The sequence below is a fragment of the Drosophila simulans genome, chromosome X (genome assembly GCF_016746395.2).
Source record: "Drosophila simulans strain w501 chromosome X, Prin_Dsim_3.1, whole genome shotgun sequence".
Classification (NCBI taxonomy): domain Eukaryota; kingdom Metazoa; phylum Arthropoda; class Insecta; order Diptera; family Drosophilidae; genus Drosophila; species Drosophila simulans.
The window spans coordinates 4,842,242-4,861,429 of record NC_052525.2 but is presented as its reverse complement, the minus strand read 5'-3'; the positions used below and the strand labels follow the sequence as shown (position 1 = coordinate 4,861,429).

The window sequence follows — 19,188 nt, the reverse complement described above, 5'->3', positions numbered from 1 at the left end:
ACCTGCCTTGGTCAACTGTGAGCCATTGTTTGCAGCTTTAACAACGTTATTTACAGCTCCGGAGGGGGGAAAAGTACAGAAAGGGGAATGCAAACGACAACGAGATGAAGGGAAAACAAAAAGCGGAAACCAATTCGACGAAAGGTGAAAGGTGTTCGTCTGTTGATTCAACCCTCCTTTCGACTCCACCCAGCTCCCCTCTTTTCCGACCACCCTCGCACTTTAACCGCAGAAATCAGCTGGAGGTCCTGGCCCATTTCCCCCCATTTCTTCTCGTCTCTTTTCTTCTCTTCTCTTCGCTGGTCTGCACTGCTCCGTTCCTTTTGAGCTCTTTTTGACTGTGGCAAGAGTTACGCAAATTGCTGAGCTGGCAAAGGCTGTAAAATTTTATTGGGCATACAGCACACAGCCGACGAGCCGGGACAAATATGCGGTGGTTCGGGGGTGGGGAGGGGAGGGGGTTGAATAAGTGTGGTGATTCGGTAGGTCCTGTAAATTCCGGTGAGGTGACTGGTGGGCCGCATTACGGCCTTAATTTTCCAAAAGAAGCTTTGATTTAAAGGCAAAACACGGCGACCAAAGGGCGATGAATTTATTGTCGAGAGCATAAAATGTTATGGTACCCTGAATAAAAAAAAAAATAAAATAAAACCAAGGGCTTAGGGGGGAGCGTGTCACCTGTCGGCGGGACAAGGACTAAAACTGTTATTTGCACTTGGCTCAGTTACGTGCCGAATCAATTGAGCAACGGCTGAAATGCCAGCAATTTCTGGGGACACTGAGGGCACTGGGACTTGGGACAGAGGCACTGTAGTTGGGCATAAATCATTTGAGTCTCGCCTCCTTTACATGCAAAATGTTTACTCAACACCAGAGTTGGAAAACGACGAAGGAAAACCAAATTTGTTGACCAAGTTAGTTCGAGTATCGACGTTTCGAGTACCCTTGTTATTGAATCTACGCAACATATTTCAAAGTGCATATTATTTATGCAGGATTAATAACTGCACAAATCCTGAACATATGTACATATCTGAATATTCGAAATTACAAAGTAGGAAATTTATATACTTCTCAAGTTATTCGCTTTCATGTAAACTTTTAGGGGCTAACATGTAATGCCCCATGAAAGGCTGCATAAACCGGAGTGCCCATAAAATTGTTGTAAATTCAGTGGATGGCTGCCGTGCGGTTCGGTGGGCTGTGTGTGTGGGTGGTTAGGAGGCAAGAAGGTTGGATGGTGCTATTGGTGGCTCACACCTGCCTCGCATGCCAAATGAAGTAAAAGATCTTGGCGCCGGAAAATCTAACAACGTTGCCACACACCGGGTGATGCATATTTGATGCTTGTTTTACATATGCCAACAATCCAGGGACACATGCTTATGCTCGTAGCATATCCTAACCACCCAACCTGCTATCCTCCGCCACCCAACAGCACATGCCAAAATTTGTCACTGACAATTTTCATTAATTTAAAAAGCCAAATAAATTGTGAAGCTTCAACCGCAACAAGAGCAAACATCTATGCCAGCAAAGCGGAAACAAGCAACTGACGCATATCATTAAAGAGTAGTTACTGTGGGTGGTGCTGGGTGGCAAGTGAGTGGGTGGGTTGGTGGTGTCGGTGGTGTAGCTTCGTTTTTCTGGGCGTGAGGTATGCATATGTAAGACGCACTTAAATGGATCGCTTGTTTATGACGCACAAACAAACACACTTACGCACTTGAAGGCAGGTAAAAGATGCCAGAAACCACTTGCCACCCACACAAGCACAGCACACCTTCGCAAAATCAAAATCTAAATCAGGCACAATGAGTGGAAGCCATCAAGGGGCATAAAGGTGGTCTTTCAAAAACGGCAACATAACCTTTTGGCTAAGGAAAAGTCAATGCTATTCTAATTCTTTTACTATAATAATATAAAGTAATGTAAGTCATGTTGATAATAAATTAAAGCTTAAGCTACGATGAATTAAAATGAATATTTCATATTTTTCAAAGATTAATGTAGCAAAAATGTTGATAACGTGTTGTGATACTCCGTTAAAAGGTGAAAAATTGTGAAAAATGTAATTTATATTCTAGAGGCGCGATTGAGTGTGATATAAATTTGATTATCCGAGCAGTTTTACATTTTTTGTAACAATTTATCCGCTGTGTTTTTCCAGTGGTTAAACGGTTCAGTTTCCAGAGGAGGGTCAACGAACCAATGCAATGGAAACCCATAAAGCGGCAACTTTGTTGCGATTTAACACTGTCTGTTTGCCCATATGTATATATTTATCTACATATAACTGCGTATGTGTGTGTGTGTGTGTGTGTGTGGATATATAGCTCCTGTAGCTTCAACTTCCGATGCCTGCGCCTTCGCACTTTGGATGACACCGGCAGCAACCAGAAAACCAGCAACCCACTCAGCCTGCCAGTAGAAAACACTTCCTGTCATCAGACACACACACACACAAAGTGGGAGTGTGTGGGTTGAAAAAAAAATAAAAACGAGAGCCACCCACACACACACACATGAAAAGTTACAGGATCCTTTCGCCAGCAGTCATGCTAATAATTTGATGGCACAAGCGAGCGAGCAGCGACAACGTCAGGTGTAAAATATTGTTAAGCGCAAACACAGAAGCACACACACCAAAATACACTGTGGAAAATTGTCCATAACATAACATATAAATGTTGAGACATTTAAAATTAAGATCTTAGCAGTGTAATGCCTCACCCATTCAAAACTTATAGAAAATCGATTGTGAAAAAACTGCTAAAGATCTAGCTCTACTTTTTTCTTTTAGTTAATTATGCAAAATAGTAAAGAAGCAATGCGATTAAGTGCTGATATAAACCAAATCTGATTTTATCAGGCTTTAGGCAGCTTTTCTCTTCGTGTATCTCATATTCATATGCAAATGCGGGGGGGAAAGCGAGTAAGGCCGCCGAGGAAAATGGGGGAAAACCAGCTGGCGGAGCGAGTTGAAAGGCATTTCGTGTTGATGTTGCGTTTTCATTACGCGCAATTTCGGCTGCCACGCCCCCTTTGCTGTTAATTTTCTTTGATGCCGCAGCGCGAATTGAATTAAATTCTATTAAAAAGTCACCATCGCACAGCAGCTTGCTTGCTTACATGGAAAATGTTCATGGCAGATGTTAGCCGAAAATCTGGGATTTGCCGCTTACTTTACCGCGATTTTCAGTTGTAGCTGAAGTAGGTATGTAAGCAAGAATAACTCACCTGCAAATTGGGCGGACAATGATCCAGCAGCTCCAGCATATGTTTGATATTCTGCGCATCCTGTATCACAAAATTCAATTCCATATCGAATTCACCGCCGACCAGCTGTAAAAAAAAAAATATATATATATTCAGTTATAGAAACATGTGAGTTAAACGTGCGCAGTTTGGATATTGTATAAACAGTAAAGTGGGGGATTTATTGTAGAAGAATGTTTAGAATTAGTCGCGTTTTTTATTTTTTTTTTTAATTTATTATTTTTTTTTTTTGGCGAGTTAAACCTATTTTGTTGTGGCTCTGCATGGGTGGGGGGATAATCTGGGGACAAAATATGCGAAAAGTTGACGGCAGATTTGTAATTGGTAAAGTTTGAATTGGAAATAATGGATGTGTGTGTTTCAAAGCGTGTGTTCAAGTGGGTCGGACACGGGAAACGCAAATGGAAAATGGAAAATGGGAAATGGGAAATGACTGACAAAAGTTTTTCAGGGAGTCGAGAGAGCCATGAGATAACAAAACAGTGGAGAACGGAAAACTAACTGTTGGCTTAAATCCGTTGATTGGGTAAAATCAATGTAGTTTTCATTTATCTAGACCACACAAAAGCGCAAAGCCCCAGATAACTTTACGGGCTACTTTTAATTGAAACCAAATCCAGTGCGTTGCGTATTTTGTTATTTTATTTTTTAAGGAATTTGCACAACTTCTATAACAGCAGGATTAAAAAAGATATTTGTAGTGCACTGAACAATTTTCGTTTTAAAGTACATGTTTTGAAGAACTGAAGCAGCTTAATTGATTTGTCGAATTTCCATAGCAATCCATCAAAGTCATCTTTACTCCCTTTTCCTTAGAGTTTGAAAATGCTAATACGTTGAATGCTGCATCAAAACTAATTCAAACTAATTCACGTTGATCGATGATGATCTGAGTTTAAAAAGCCCAAATCCATGCCTCATCTTCCCATCGAAATGAGGGAGGGGATTATCATTTAGCATACAATTTGCTGGCTGTTTTTATGTGCTGCCGGAAAATCCCTCGCCCCCAGCGCCTTATTTTCAACCCCGTTATTATTTTATCCCCGCCCCCGATTGTTAGTTTCCGTGGGCTTAGACTAAGTACAGTCGAGTGTGTTAACTGCTCGAGAGCGTGTCCTAGACACATCCTTTTGCCATCGAGGAGCAATCAGGGCGTCCTTTCAGCGGCAACAACAATAACAATCAAGGATGCTCTGGGGTAGGAAAACCAAACCCCCATCCCCCTCTAGTCACAAAAAAGGTTCTAACTTAATTATGCCAGGCGCCAAGAAAATCCACTTCCATCGAAATTTCCGAAAACCCACCACCACCCCTTTTTAGACCTTGCGCCCAATGTCAATATATATATTTTTGCCAAATAAAATTGTTTTTCTCGCTTTTTGCGCGCTTTAATGAAATCAGCAAAAATAAATTCAATAAATTGATTAGAGTAGTATAGTAGAAATAGAGACGTTTCTCTGTCTGGCTCACAAGTGGTTACAAGTGTCCTTACACCAAAAGAAAAAAAAAAAAAAAAAAGGAAAGAAGTAAACACACACACACACACGCACTGTATAAATCCCCAACAGTATTTATGTCTGTTTTTGTTTGTTTTTCCCACATTTTTTCTGTGTAAGAAAACTTGGGGACTGGGCAGTGGTTTCGACGGCCGACAGTTTGGCGCCTGGCCATCAATGGACCACACCCACAAGCCACTGGCCCATCCAAACCGCCCATCCGCCCACTCACTACTTTTGTACGAGTGCACTCGAGAGCTGCTTTATAATTATGCGAAAACGGTTTTACCGGTTTTTCCACCCACATTTTTTTTTTATTATTATTTTCTTTTTTTTTTCGATCCTTTTTTGCGGTTTATGGCCACTACCACGCCCATGACCACGATTCGCCTTATCACCTGGCAACAAAAACAACAACAATAACCAGAGTTAGATGGGTAGAGTGGAAAGGTAACAATATGGCCAGCAAATCTGCCGTGATGCGAACATAAAGCGAAATCAAAGCCAGAGACTTCTCGCCCTCAGAATTTCCATTTCGCTCGGTTTTTCGTGGCAGTGAAAACAAACAGCAGAGGATCCAGCCAGCCCTCTAAGTCCCTCGGATTAGGGAGCAATTTATAATGCGCCTTTAAGTCGGTTACCCAACGAAACCGAACCGAGACGATTCACCAACGCCGAATCCATTTTGATGAATTTAAAATCAACCCAGTTGCGAACAAATCGAGCAATGCACACGTATCTAATCTATTTATAAGTTCTTCGGATAATTTAAAAACTAGTGATGACTTTTGAATTTTAAATAGGCTAAAAAATGGATGAAAAACTTATAATATAGCTACATTTCAGTGCGCGAAAGCCACAAGAAATTCATCTATTTAAAACATAATAAAAGAAAAGTGGGTGGCGAAACTAGAGGAGTATTGCGGGGGGTGGCAAAATGCTCATTCATATTTAAATTAAACTTTGTGGAAAGTTTTTCGAGTTTTCCTACCCATCAAACCAGCCTCCCAATTAACGCCACCACCACCCATTTCAGCGTGTCTTAGTACAAGCATTTTAAACGCCGCTTAATTATATTCGTCTGCCAACCCAGAGAACATTACCACCCACCCACCACCACTCACCTCACCGCCCCCCCAGCCCATCCCCCATCCCAAAGGATTTTCCACAGTTTTCCCAACGTTTCGCTGCTTTCTCCACAGAGAGCCCGAAGTCTCGCACCTTCTTCTAGCACATTTAGTCAATTTTAAGTTCATTTGGAAAAAAAAAAGTTTTTCCTTTCTTTCGTTTTTCTTTGCTGTAGATTTTCTACATTTCATTTGTGCGGCGGAAAAGCTGTGGAAACTCTGGCATTGACGTGTCGCCTTGTTATCCCCACCCACCTGGTCGCTTCTTTAAAGCAAATTGAATTTCTATTTTATTTAAAATGCGCATTGAGACGCACTAAAAGTTTCTCAAGTGGCGGCATTTCCCCCGGGGAAAAGTGGAAATGCCACTTTTTTTCTTCCTTTTTTTTTTTTTTTTTGTTTATTGGGCGGTGTGAAGGTGTAAAAATTACAATTTTACACTGGCAATAAGACCGAAATTTCCTTCTGCGCTTTTGGCTCTTCTTTTGGGGAAAGAGGAGTCCGTATTGCCACCTTTCTCTTTGCAAAGTGAAAGAGAGTTTGTCTTATCTCTTTTGTAATTCAATTTGATTTTAACAAGGAGGTGGCGGCAAATATAGAGGTAACTTTATTGCATCGAAACTGTAATTGAGGCAGCGTTAACTTTATAAATGAACACCAACATTTTGTACTTCATTACTATATAAGAAAATAAGATTTAAGTAACAATCGAACAGAATTGAAACCAAGTTTCTTGTGTTTGCGACTGAGCTTGTGTATTGATTCGTTGCGCGCCAACCTACGTACTTCCTTTTTCCTTTTGGCCACATTTTCAAAGCCATTGGCAATCCCCCAAGAGCCTTGATTACGCCTATGCAGATATTCACAGCAATTGAGTCGCAGGTCTCGGGAAAAACTGCCTTTGCCATCCATTCGCATTTGCTTCTTGTTTGGGGCAATGCGTACTATTCTGTTTTGGCTTTTCTCGACTATTCTCGCCAGACTTTCTCACACCTATTCCGGTGGATTTTCCTTGGATTTTCTTGGTGTTGCTTGGTTTTTTTTTTTTTTTTTTTCTGGGACAAGGCCCTCATCACCATGGATGGCACTTCACTCCCCTTTGCTTTGTGCCGAATTTTCTTGACTTTCCACACTTTCCAAACGCCCACAGCAGCAGCCCCACACGCCCCTTTCGTGTGTCATTAGGGAATATTCGCAGTTTTCTCGTGGTTAAGCTTTTAAAACAGTTTTGAAAAGTACACAGGCTCTGGGGTTCCCCCCTTCCATCCACGCTTATCACGCGTAAAAATTGTTGCCACAGTTTTTTTTTACTTTTTTTTTTTGGTGCTACTTTTAAGTTTCGGTTTTGGTTATATATATATATTTTTTTTTTTTTTGGTCTTCACTTCTTTTGTGTGCCTTACTCAATTTCTGTTTTACTTTTGCTCGCAACCAAAGGCACGCAAAAAAAAAAAAGAAAAGAAAAGAATTGCTCGTTGGGGAAATTTTCGTGCTCAAGTTTTTATTGTTTTTTCTTCGGTTTCTTTATATATTTTTTGGCTTTCTTGGCACCTCCTTGAGGGCTTCCCAAACGCAACTTGCTAGATTACTTTTGATTGTTCCATTTGAATATTTTACAGCTGGCATTGCGGCAACTCTCTGGCTGATGGCCTCATTAGTTGTGACTCCATTGGGTTGTTCTCGGATATACACATGTATATGTATGCATGTATCCGCTCTTTTTGCTCTTTCTTAGGAATTATTGATGATCTGTGGGGGAGTGGATGGGGGCGCAACTTCCATTTTCCCAAAATCCGAAACTCCCACATCATTTATCATCACGAACAATTGCCCCTGGCCTAAACATTCCCCTATAATTATTACTTTTCCACCGCCTTTCACTGCCTACTTTCTTTGATAAAAGGATTCCTTGGTGTCCCAGGCACACTGACATACATATGTATAAGCAGCTCAAACAGACAGACATCAATCAGATTCCAGGAAAAAAAAGGCACCGAAACAAACAGAGGAAAACAATAAAGCAAAAACAGATGCCATGAGGTTGCACTGTTAGAAAGTCACTGAAATACGTAGTAAACTCGGTTATTTAGGAAATTTTGTCCAGATTAGTTTTGAGTTTGCATTTATTACGCTTTCTTATATTTAATTTTGCAGTGTATACTTTGACTCCTTGAATCCAGGTTGCTATCTTCTCCCGCCCCTTTTTCGACATTCAACATTTATTTATTTTTTTTGTTTCCCCCGCTGCCTTTAATCTGTTTTATCTGGCACAGCTTTCGCTCCACGGCTTCGCCTTATCAATATGCAAAAGTTCGTTCCGCCAAAGAAGGCGAAGGCATGGCCAAAATGGGGAGTGGGCGTGGCATGTTGGAAACTTTTGGCTAGGCGGCAGCTGATTGAGTGTATAGACCAGTGGACAGGAGGCTTGGAAGGGGGAGGGGGGAGTTGGAAGGGCTCACTCCTCTGCACTGGAAATTGTTAAGCATAGACATTAAAATAAATTTATGCCATAAAAATACGCACATATATATATATAGATATATAAACGTATGTATGTGTATAAACACTGGGTAGATTTGGGAAGTTGACTGAGCACAGAAAACGCTGAAAATTGTTTATCGCCATGAAAAGTTTTCAGTTTGCCCCTGCTACTGGTTGTTCTTGTTGTTTGTTTGTTTGTTTGCTTGCTTATTTTCCCTATTTTCCATTGCATACTTTGCAGCGCATATATAAGTATGTGTCTGTGTGTATCTGTGTGTGTGTGTGTGTGTCCTTTGCCTGTGTGCGTTTTCAGTTAATCGAAAAAGTTAATCATCGAAGTTTTGCGCCACAAAAGCTGCTTGGTCACTGCAAAATTTATTTCACAAAAAACAAATGAAAGTAAAAAAAAATGTAAACTTGCTTGGTGAATCTTAGTTAATCATTGCAAAGTTTAAAATATGGGTTAGTTAGTCGTTTAGTTTGATACGATCAACAGACTAAATTGTCAGGAAAAATTATAATTTAAATTAGACACACAATTAGATAGCACGTGTACATTTGGCAAATTAGAAACGCATCAGTGTGCGTTTGCACTTCCTTTTCATCATCTTGAATATGATTTGGCCTTTTCGACTTTGATTTCGAGGCTTACAATTATTACCTTCCCAGTTGATTGGCTGCCAAAGCCAAAGGCCCAATCAGCCCAACCATCCCTGAAAACGTCGAACCAGCCAAAGGAGCAACATCCACGATCCACCATTAGCCACAATGAGCTTCCTTTTGGCGGAAGTTTTGCTCGCCCGGCAAACATTTTCTAGAGACGAGAAATTGCATTGCATATTATTTGCTGATTGATTGAGTGATTGATTACTGGCAAGCCACCTTCGACAATTTTAGACCCCAACGTTTGCGCTGAAAAGGAAAACACCCTCTTTGCCGCTTTGCTGCTTTTACTGCCTTCGCTGCTCTTACTGGTTTACTGGTGGGCACATTATAGTCATCACGTAGATATTTTATAGGCACTGCTCCATTGAAAGCTTTACAAATTGTCATTTGAGCCAGGGGAAAAGAAGCGAACACAGCTAGCAACGCTGAGTTATTAAGTGCCAAATGACAGTCCCCTCCTTGTCCTTTGACATTGACTTGACTGCCGGGACTTTCCGCCTCGCAAGACCCGCAATCCTCAACCCCTCAAAAATAAAAGCGACCATTAGTTTGTCATTGTCTGCGACATCCTCGACTTTGAACGTCAATAATTGAGCGTAAAATATGATTTAAAAAAAAAAAAAGAAGAAAACGTGAATGGTGGTTGGAAGTAATCGTCTTCCACGACGAGCTGAGAGCACCTGCACTTGTCTTGATTGCTGTCTAGTCTGACTTCTGGGATAATAACGAAAATTCCACTTGTATTTTGTATGTACACACCTTTGTATATATGTATGTACGTACATATATACTCCACTGCCGCAAAGTTCAATTTGAAAATGGTGCGGCTAGGTGGATAAGTACTGCTTGACTGCGCTTTTCAATCTGCACAAAAAGCCAACGCAAAGTCGGCGAAAAATAAAGACAGAGTGATAGAAAAGCACACATTACTTGCACAACAAAATGAAAAATTAAGAAATCTTCTACACGGAACACAGCGGGAAATAATAAAAGTAATGGAAGAGCAAAGAAAAAAGGATTCAACGCTGGCATTTGGCTTTTTGGCTCTTGGCTGTTGGCCACGAATGCATTTGTCTGCTGATGACGCTGTTCGTTTCGACCGCAATTCATCAGGAGAGCAACTTTGTCCAAGATGGCAGCTGGAATCGGATGCTGGACAGGACTCGGGATTGGAACAAATTAGATGACAGGATATTAATCTGGCGAACGGCCATGGTGAATTATTAATGGTTTCTTTTTTTAGTTCGATTTGCTTGCGAAAAGATTCATTTAATAGCTAAAGTGCGCTCAAATATTTGCCCACAAGTTAGCAGTTAGAAGTGAGTTCATATTTTTAGTCCCGTGAGATTTCAAGTGTAGTGCAACTTTACGTTTTCCCAAACACGGTATATATGGTTTAAAGTGCCTCAAAGATCTAGAAGCCATCCCTTTTGCCACGCCCCCTTTTCCCGGTGAAATTCCGAGAATGCACAAACAAACGGCCAAAATGCTGCTACTGCTGCTTCTGGGCGGTGGAGAAATGTGGGCGTGTCTGCACGGGGAAGCACTTTGCAACTTCCTTGCTGCAATTGCAATTGGAGTGGCGGGGCTTTATGGCGGCTGCCACTTCGTTTTGGCACAGGTAAAAGACAAAGGAAACGGAATACTTTCACAATGCAGAAAGAATATAAAAGTAAAAATATATTAAAAAAAAACCATCTAAAATAAGAGACAGGGAAGTGCACCTTTCAGCTGGAAAGCCAACGGCCTCTCCTCAGCTTTTTGCTTTTTGCATTTTGCTTTTTGCAAAATTAGACAAAATTAGCAAGGAAGCTTAGCTTCGGCTTCAGTTTCTGTCCAAAGGGGAGGTGGGATGAAGAAAGAGGAAAGAAAAGGGCAGGGCGAGGAGACAAACTCTTGAAAGCCAAAAAGCCGCAGCGAAAATGGGAGATGGGGGCTAAAAAGGTGGCCACTTTGCTTAATTAAACGCGCCAGTTTCGTTGTGGCTAGAGATTGAAAACTGTGCCAAGTGGCTCCAGTCGACACTTCAAGTTGCTCCCTCCGCTGGCTGGGGCAATTTTTAATTTAAATAATTAAAGAAAAGGTGCCAACTTGAGTTTATCAGCCAACGAAAAGCGGAAGTCGTCTTGGTGCAAAAAAAAAAAAAAAAATAAGGAAAATAAAAAAAAAAAAATAAAGAAAAAATAGGTGTAAGAAGAAAGAGATGGGATAGGAAAACAAACACCCACCCTAGAAAGTGCCATCAGCATTTGGCATCAGCACTTTTCATTTTAGCACCTTTCAGCAATAAAATTTTCTGCACAACTCGACAATTTTATGCTCTCCTTCAGACAAAAGGTGAAGCCCAGAAAAGGGAGTCTGGGTAAATGGAAAGCGAGCGAGCGACTAGTCGTAGTTAAAAGATCTACACGCTCCGATAGGCGTAGACTTTTTAATGAAAAGCCAAAGGAGAATATCCTTGGCAGGGAAAAAAAAAACCCACCCAAGGCTTGTACAAAAGTTGCAAGTGAACGAGTCTGCGATGTTTTGCCAAAGATAAGGGGCACATCCCTTTAGACACCCACAGGCCCAAATGGCTCCAGCACACAAGATGGAGATGGTGTTGCCCCGATAAGGTCACTCTATTGGTTGGGGTTAAGAAGAAAGGATATGAGAGAGAGAGGGAGAGAGCGCCTGCGACGAAAGAAGTATCTAAATATCAGATTATAGAAAACATCAGACGAACATCTTTTCAAAGGAAAGTCCGGCGTGACTCTACTTTAAGCTTAAATCAAAAAATGTAAATTATAAGCTATTTAGTGCATCGGCCACAATGAACTAATCACGCTGAATAAACTAAACCCGATCAATTTAACAAGCCCAAAATCGAGCATCTTAAATGGGCTTACAAATGCGGACTTAATTGAATACAATAATTGAATACAATGAAGGCAGCCAAGGGGCGAATTTAAGACAATTCATCGGATTTCGCCCAAACCCCCCGCCCCCACCCTCCCTCCTTTTTTGGTCAGTTGCTTGGACAAGTCAACTAATTAGGTGCCAAATGAGAAAAGAAAGAAGGAAGAGAAATGAAACTAAATGAGAAAGAGAGGGCTGCACGAACGGAGTCAACGATTAGCTAATAAGACGATTGGCAGTGGCAGTGGCAGTGGCAAACTTTCGCCATTGGCCACTTTGTGAAATTGTTTGCCATATTTGCAGCTGCTGAAACTTTATCGGCCGTGCCAACACCAATACACGGACAATGGACTCCACACACACGCACACGCACACACACGAACTAATCAAATAAACTGAACCAACTTGAGGCGATGAACACAGCAGAGTGGAGCTTGGATGGGCTATGTGTCCTACGTCCTACGTCCTATGTCCTGGGATCAGGCGATGGCTGGCCACGCGCATTGAATATGGAATATATGCGATGGCAAACACAACAGCAGCAGCAGCAGCAGCTACAGCTACAGCGGCCACATCAACAGCAACACCAACAGCATGGCAGCAACAATAAGGACTCATGTCCAGTGCGGCAATATGAAGAGCCTTTATTAAGTAGAAGGTCATATCGAGTTACACACTTCATGGCGAATTTTGCACGAGGAAAGGGAAACGGAACATGTGCGACTACACTGCGAGAATCGTGTGCTAAGAAGCAAAGTTGAATTCTTTAGCATTATTAAGCTACTAGTTGATTTTACTTAGCAATCGCCTAATTTGAAATGTGTTCCAATGATTGGTGTTTAATTTCGTGATTGATAAGTATCAACGAAGATTTTTTTTTTTTTTTCGTGCTGGAATGGATGATGAAATGAGCCACAGACTGTGTGGGTTAAAGTTTGTCAAGCTGTCGCCGCTTTTCCGTGGCAAGTGGCAGACTAATTAATGAATTGGCATAAGTTGCTGGCTGTATAGCCCGTACTAGTTCCCAAAACGACTCCACACAACATAAGTGTCAAAAGTATGAGGATAAACTAGCACAAACTAAGTGTGTGTGTGCTCTACTTTACTTTGTTCGATCACAATGCCCAGATGAAGACATCTTTGCATTTGAGTATCTAAACTTTCGCAAGATTTCAATAAGTAATTTCGTCATCTATCCATAAAACCGAAACCCAACACCAACACCAACACCATAATCATAATCCAAGAATTCCAGTTTGCCGCTGGCAAAGGCAAACATTTCTGGCTCGCTCGGTGGAAGTTCTTCTAATTGCTGGGAACCGAAAATCCAGCATCCAGCTCGCTCCGCCGCCAATGCCGCAGCACCACCCACTGAGTTACCAAGCCATCGAGCCACCGAACCAACGTTGAACCACCGAAAACGTGGAAGCCGGCAAAATTGCTGCCAATTAGCGAGTCTTGTGCGAGTAGGCAATTATTATGCGCTAGATGTTGCTGCGGCTGATGCTGAGCCAAATTAGCGACAGCAACGAAATAAGTTTCCCTGTTTAACTACTCTCGCCGTTTTCCCTTCCTCCTTTCTCTCTCTCTGTATTTTCTACCATTTTTTCTTTCAGCCACCCCATTTAAGTGGTTGAACAAAAATTGTAGCACACTTTTAAGCGTTGGCTGTTCTTTTTTTTTTTTATTTTTTTTTTCCACCTCTTTTTGGTTAAAGCTCTTTCAGGGCCAAAGTGCCATAAAAAGCACAACAAAGAATTGCATAATATAACTATGTGTGTGGTATGCGCGTGTACGCTGTATTGTAAATCTAAAGCCGCAGAAAAAAAAAGAACGGCAAATATGGAAGAGGAACATTAGCCGCATTTTGTCTTGGCAACCACACACACACAGGAAAAAAAGAAAAAAAAATATAGAAAATAGAAAATACACCAACACACGTGTCCATTTTCTGCATGCGAATCACGTAGGTAAAAAAGTGGCGGCAAAGGGGCGTGATGTTGCAAAAAGGGGAGGTGTTGCTGGTGTTTTTGTAGCTAGTTTAAATGCTCAACGCCATGCCATGCTCATTTTTTAGTGAAGTTTTATTTCGAAAGACAAAGTCTACGACATGTACGTGCAACAATACACCGGGCCAGAAAGAGATGCCACCAAACAGCCGGGAGTCACAAGAAGAAGACAAAGAAGAAGAAGCCAAGGGGCCAAAAAGAGATGGCTACAGATAGATAACTAGATAGATGGCGCAAAAAGGGGCCGCGCGATATCCATTTAGATAGATGATGGGCCATATGTACCTGCCCTCTCTTTCACTATCTATCTCTCCCTCTCTCGCTCTCTCTCTCTCTCTTTTCCCAACTATGTCCAACTCTTTCTATTTTGGCTTTACACACACTTGCAAAATTGCCAGATTCTTGACAACACTTGCCAGACAGACAATGAATTTCAAGTCCCGAAATGCGGGGAATGGCATTCGCCACATGAATCGAATTGATCCTCTCAACTATTTGATACCCTCGGAGCACGCAGTTAATGTTTTTTGAAACATAAACTAGGATAAAGAGGTTCCCTTAATATTTTTTATAAATTTAAAAAAAATCAAGAACATTTTGTAAACACAATTCCGTTTGGCAGGTCGACGATGACCAAAAACGAAATTTTTTCTGATGCTATATAAATGTGTCATACTCGGTTTGCAATTTCTTTGGTTTTGCTTTTGGAATGCTCTCATTCTTTTCTGCAGTGCATTGTGAGTGTGTATTTGTTTTATGGTTTTAGTTTGTGCTTAATAAACTGTTTAAGTTTTGAAATGCAGACGGCTGAGTGGCAGACAGAATGCTTCAACAGTCGGGCCAACTTATTGTTCAAATTGTGCCACTGGCAACAAACACAACACGCCGCACACACATCTCCAGATGCACACCACGACACACACACACACACACACGTGACTGCATAATAAGCAAGTGCTTGAAAGGCCTCAAAAGCAAACAACAACACCAGCAACACGAGTGGAACAAGCCACCTCAACGATTCTGTTTGGGTTGCTGATGATGCACAGCCGTCAGTGGATAGGGACAATAGGAGGTTTAGAACGTAGCCCAGAATGGGTGAAATGGGGGTCAGTAAGGGGTTGGTATGGGGTGAATCGTTGGTGTGCAAGGGGTGAACACGGCGGGCACAGCTGGTGTTTGTGCATGTTTGCCGCATTCGGAGTGCACGCAAATTTGCATAGACTCAAGCATCACGTTCGCGTTTCACCTGTTCAAATGAAGGAGATCCCTGGGAGACTGGTTGTGGGGCAAGTCCAGCTGATAACAGGAAGGATAATCCCGGACAAAAGATGTAAGACGATGCCACCACCGGCAATTGGCTTGATCGGCATGAGGAAACTAGGATTATGAGGCGTGGAAGGTTAGGTTAATATAAAATATTATCAACAGCACATATGTACATATGTATGGGCAGGTGTACATATGCGGGTATATTGGGCCCATCCCAAGGGTTGACATAAATCGATTACCCACGTTCGGTGATTTTTGTTTTTATTGACATCATCTTTTAAAGATGGCTTTCAAGTAGCCAGCCCCCACAATTTTTGCAGTGCCGCCCACTCACGTCAACATTTTGGAATTGATGATGTCGACGCACATTATGGAGTTCAATATCCTGGATAATGACGACAAATTGCGCAATATTTGCGCCAGACAGAAGACGGCATGTCCTCAGGATCCTGATGGCCGTTGGGTTGTTGGGTTGTTGGGTTGCTGGGTGCGTTCATAGCTCGAGTGTCCTTGGTCACCGACTCGACTCCACTGCTGTTACTGCGGTCAAACATGATTGATGAACGCTAATTAATGCGGCGGCCCTTCGTCTTATTTCGATTCCCTCACAAATTGTGTAATTAATTCCCATCTCGGGTGTCCCAATAATTATGACGCCCCCCAGAAAAGCTCTTAAGTTTTCCTTATTTTTTTTTTACATTCGCCACTTTATTGGGCAACAATGTACTTTAGGAACTCTGAGTATGGATGTAAAGTTTGTTTTGTCTTTTTTTAAACTTAAATCGTTTTAACAGTCAATATAATAATCCAATTATATCGATATTTTTGCTATATTTTCCTGTGACTATCTTCTTATTTATGGCATTTCCCTTTAGACCATCGATATTACCCTATTTATCACTCCGTCTCCAAGGATTATTGAACTGGGAAAAGCGATTTAAGGCCGCCATTTTCCACGGTTGGTGTGGTTTTCCCTCCACTGCTTCGATTCGCTTTGCTTCAGTGGCAGACAGAATTGACAATCATTTTACACTTGGCAGGATATTATGTAAATTGCTTTTCATATTTGTGCAACATTTAAATTCGCAAACGCACACACCCACACATACAGGCACAACCAAACTGCGGGGTAGAGAGAGTGAGAGAGAGAAGCGGATGACAGCCGGTTGGAAAAGTAAGCGGAAGGTGGAAGTGTGTGCGTGAAAAGTAAATCACGACTTTGGTAGATGGTGTTGATGTCAAAGCAAAAAGGCAAGGCTGAATCCCGGCAACATCATTATAACGATAGGCAGCAGGCCCCAAAGGCTGATTGAATACAAGACTGGCTGGCTGACGGACTGAATGAATGAATGAATGAACGAATGAACGAGTGAATGGATGAATGAGTGAACGAGTGAATGAATCAGTGAACGACGGACTGTTGCAGAAGCGAGACAGTAGACACTCGAACCGAAAGAGACGGAGCTATTCAGTCGAGGCCCGGGGGAGAAATTAACGATGCGCGAAAAGTCTCTTGCCGATTTCAAATGGGGCATGGCCGCACACCAAATCAACAAAAAAAAAAAGGGAAACCAAACACCCAAACAAGGCCAAAAATGCATAAACGCAACTTCGCAATTAACGAGGAAATTGCATTACTTAGCAAAAAAATGCAATGCTATTGTTTAATGAGTAACCGCCAGTCGACTACTTTGTATACTTTTTTTTTTATGGCAACAAAGTGACTGTCGCTCCGTCTCCGCCCATTTTGCGCGTTTCTGTGTTTTTACGTTTCTCTCGGTTTTACCAACATTTTTTATTTATTCCTCAGTCTTGGCCAAAAAAAAAAAAACGACGTGGAACAAAGGGGCAAAGGGGGAAAGCAATCGCAATGTGTCAGTTTTAATGGGCCTGCAATTGCCGCAGGCGCTTGATGTCGGTCTACGTCTGTGTCGCTTTTGCTGTCTCGTTCTGCTCCCGCATCCCTGTCTCTTTCCGTTCGCCTGGCGACGAGGAATCGCTGGAGCCGATTGGGTGCTAAGTGCATTTCCAGGCCGACACTCCCCACTCCCTGAATCCCCTCTTCATAACGACAGGCCTGCAATTAAGCTTCGGGCCAGAGGGCAATATAGAAACCGTAGAAGAAAAAAAAAACGATTGCAGGCCTATTTAAGGGTGCCAAGTTACAAGCACATCCACTAAAGCCACGTTTATGACCACTGAGTTATTGGCCAACGATTACGCAGTTCAGACTTTCGATCTAATGAAAATGACTACAGATCGAATTGATCTAGTTCGCCTAGTGCCCAAGATCACACCAAGTTAAGGTACATTTTTCCAATTGACACATTCGAAAGCAAGCAGCCACCCCGTACACATAGAATTATAAATTAAAAAGGAATCAGTTACAGATAACAGATACAAAATTGAAATCAATTAAAATGACTTGCACACAGCCCAGAAAAGTGCCGCAAAGGATCGAGACGTTATTTCCTGACCCCGACTTAGAAGAACAGATTAATATTCTGATGTTGAGGATAGCCACATTGAATCGGGAAATTACCGTTTTGATGAACAGAATGAACGCGAGATTTGGTCGTCTCGCGGAATAAGAACACCGTTTTACAAGGACGGTTGTCATTTATGTGTTTTGTTTACATTTTTTAAACGTTTTTATTGAGCAAATTTTATACGGCAAATGAAGACGAATTTGCAGCCCCTCGAAATCAAGCTCTTATAACAAAATCATGCAAGTAACAACGAATAGTTATGGCACTTAAGGGGGACCAGTTCACCTGGAACAAATCATTCATTATGAAACCGAATTTATTGAACATTGCCCAATAGCCCAGCGTACCATTTGGTAAATGTATTGAATAAACATTTAAATTGACACCCTACGCCATAAAAGCCGACTGCGTGCTCATTTCCCATGGAATACAAACTATCCAGATACCTGGAATACCTGATTTTTGTCTTGGGATTGGAATTGGGGACTTCATAAATCTGTTGGGCATTTGCTCTTCATTATCATCGCTTGGACGGACTCACCTGAAAGTAAACGAAGCAGAGAGGGAAAGGCGTTAGTGAGTGGGTCAAAAATTTGTGTAGACAAGCTGAAAATCTTTATTACACACACGCCCACATGTGTGTGCTTTTTATGTATTTATTTTTCTTTTTTTTTTTTTTTTTTTTTTTTTGGGTTGGGGGATGGCTTATGGTTGTCGGCTTAAAAAGGGCCCATAAACTAGGTCAAAGGTTCTCCCCTCCGCTCCTCTGCATGCCTGGCAAAAATGTAGTTATAAAATCCAAAAATCAGCTTGCCACAGGCATGGTTCTGCGAAATGTATTTGCCTATTTACAGCCTATTGCACATTTTGATGGCAGGCCCCAAAAACAGACAGAAAAAAAAAAAGTAAGGAAAAAGGAAAAACTTAGTCGAGCGCAAACCGAAAACTAAATTGAATTGTGCCATGGGGATGAAAAAGTGGGTGTATGTGTATGTGTGTATATTTTTTTTTTTGGTCTCTCTCCCTTGATCTCTACACTCCATGGTATGGAATTTGTGTATGTTATATGTGTACTATGTAATACTGATACACCTCCCGTTCCCATTCCCATTCCCACTCCCACTCCCAGTCCAGATCCCACTTACCGAGAATGCTTTGAGAAATACCAAACACTGTATGATGCCCTCCATGGTGTCGCCGGTTAGGCAGAAGGTGCCTGTTAGGTGGCGTCCCTTGCGGCCCACCGTCGCCGCCGCCAGCGAGGCATGGACCAGCGCCCTCTGTTGGCCACCGCCGGCGGCTAGGGCTGTTGCACCACCGCCCACACTGACCATGCCCTTGCCAGCGGCGGCGGATGCGGCGGCAGCGGCTGTGGCCACAACGCCACTGGTAAGCATTCGTGGCAATGGGGCCGCTCGCATCAGACGCTCCAGCGAGTCCATGGCGGGAATTATCGGAACACTGTTTATCG

The 19,188-nt window shown here is 42.1% G+C and overlaps 1 protein-coding gene across 23 annotated transcripts in view; it reads right to left on the bottom strand.

Annotated features, from left to right (window-relative positions):
• LOC6739981 (neurobeachin) overlaps window positions 1–19,188 on the bottom strand; it is a 159,779-nt gene that overhangs the window by 46,029 nt on the left and 94,562 nt on the right. For 13 of the 23 annotated variants that reach the window (XM_039296906.2, XM_039296914.2, XM_039296922.2 and 10 more), the window contains exons 1-2: window positions 18,863–19,159; window positions 3,241–3,345 (exon numbers count right to left, since the gene is read on the bottom strand). In XM_039296906.2, coding sequence (XP_039152840.1) covers window positions 3,241–3,345; window positions 18,863–19,159 — 402 coding nt within the window. Of the gene's footprint in view, window positions 1–3,240; window positions 3,346–18,862; window positions 19,160–19,188 lie in introns of those variants that run through there. The other 10 variants (XM_039296915.2, XM_039296924.2, XM_039296918.2 and 7 more) reach the window with 1 other exon arrangement.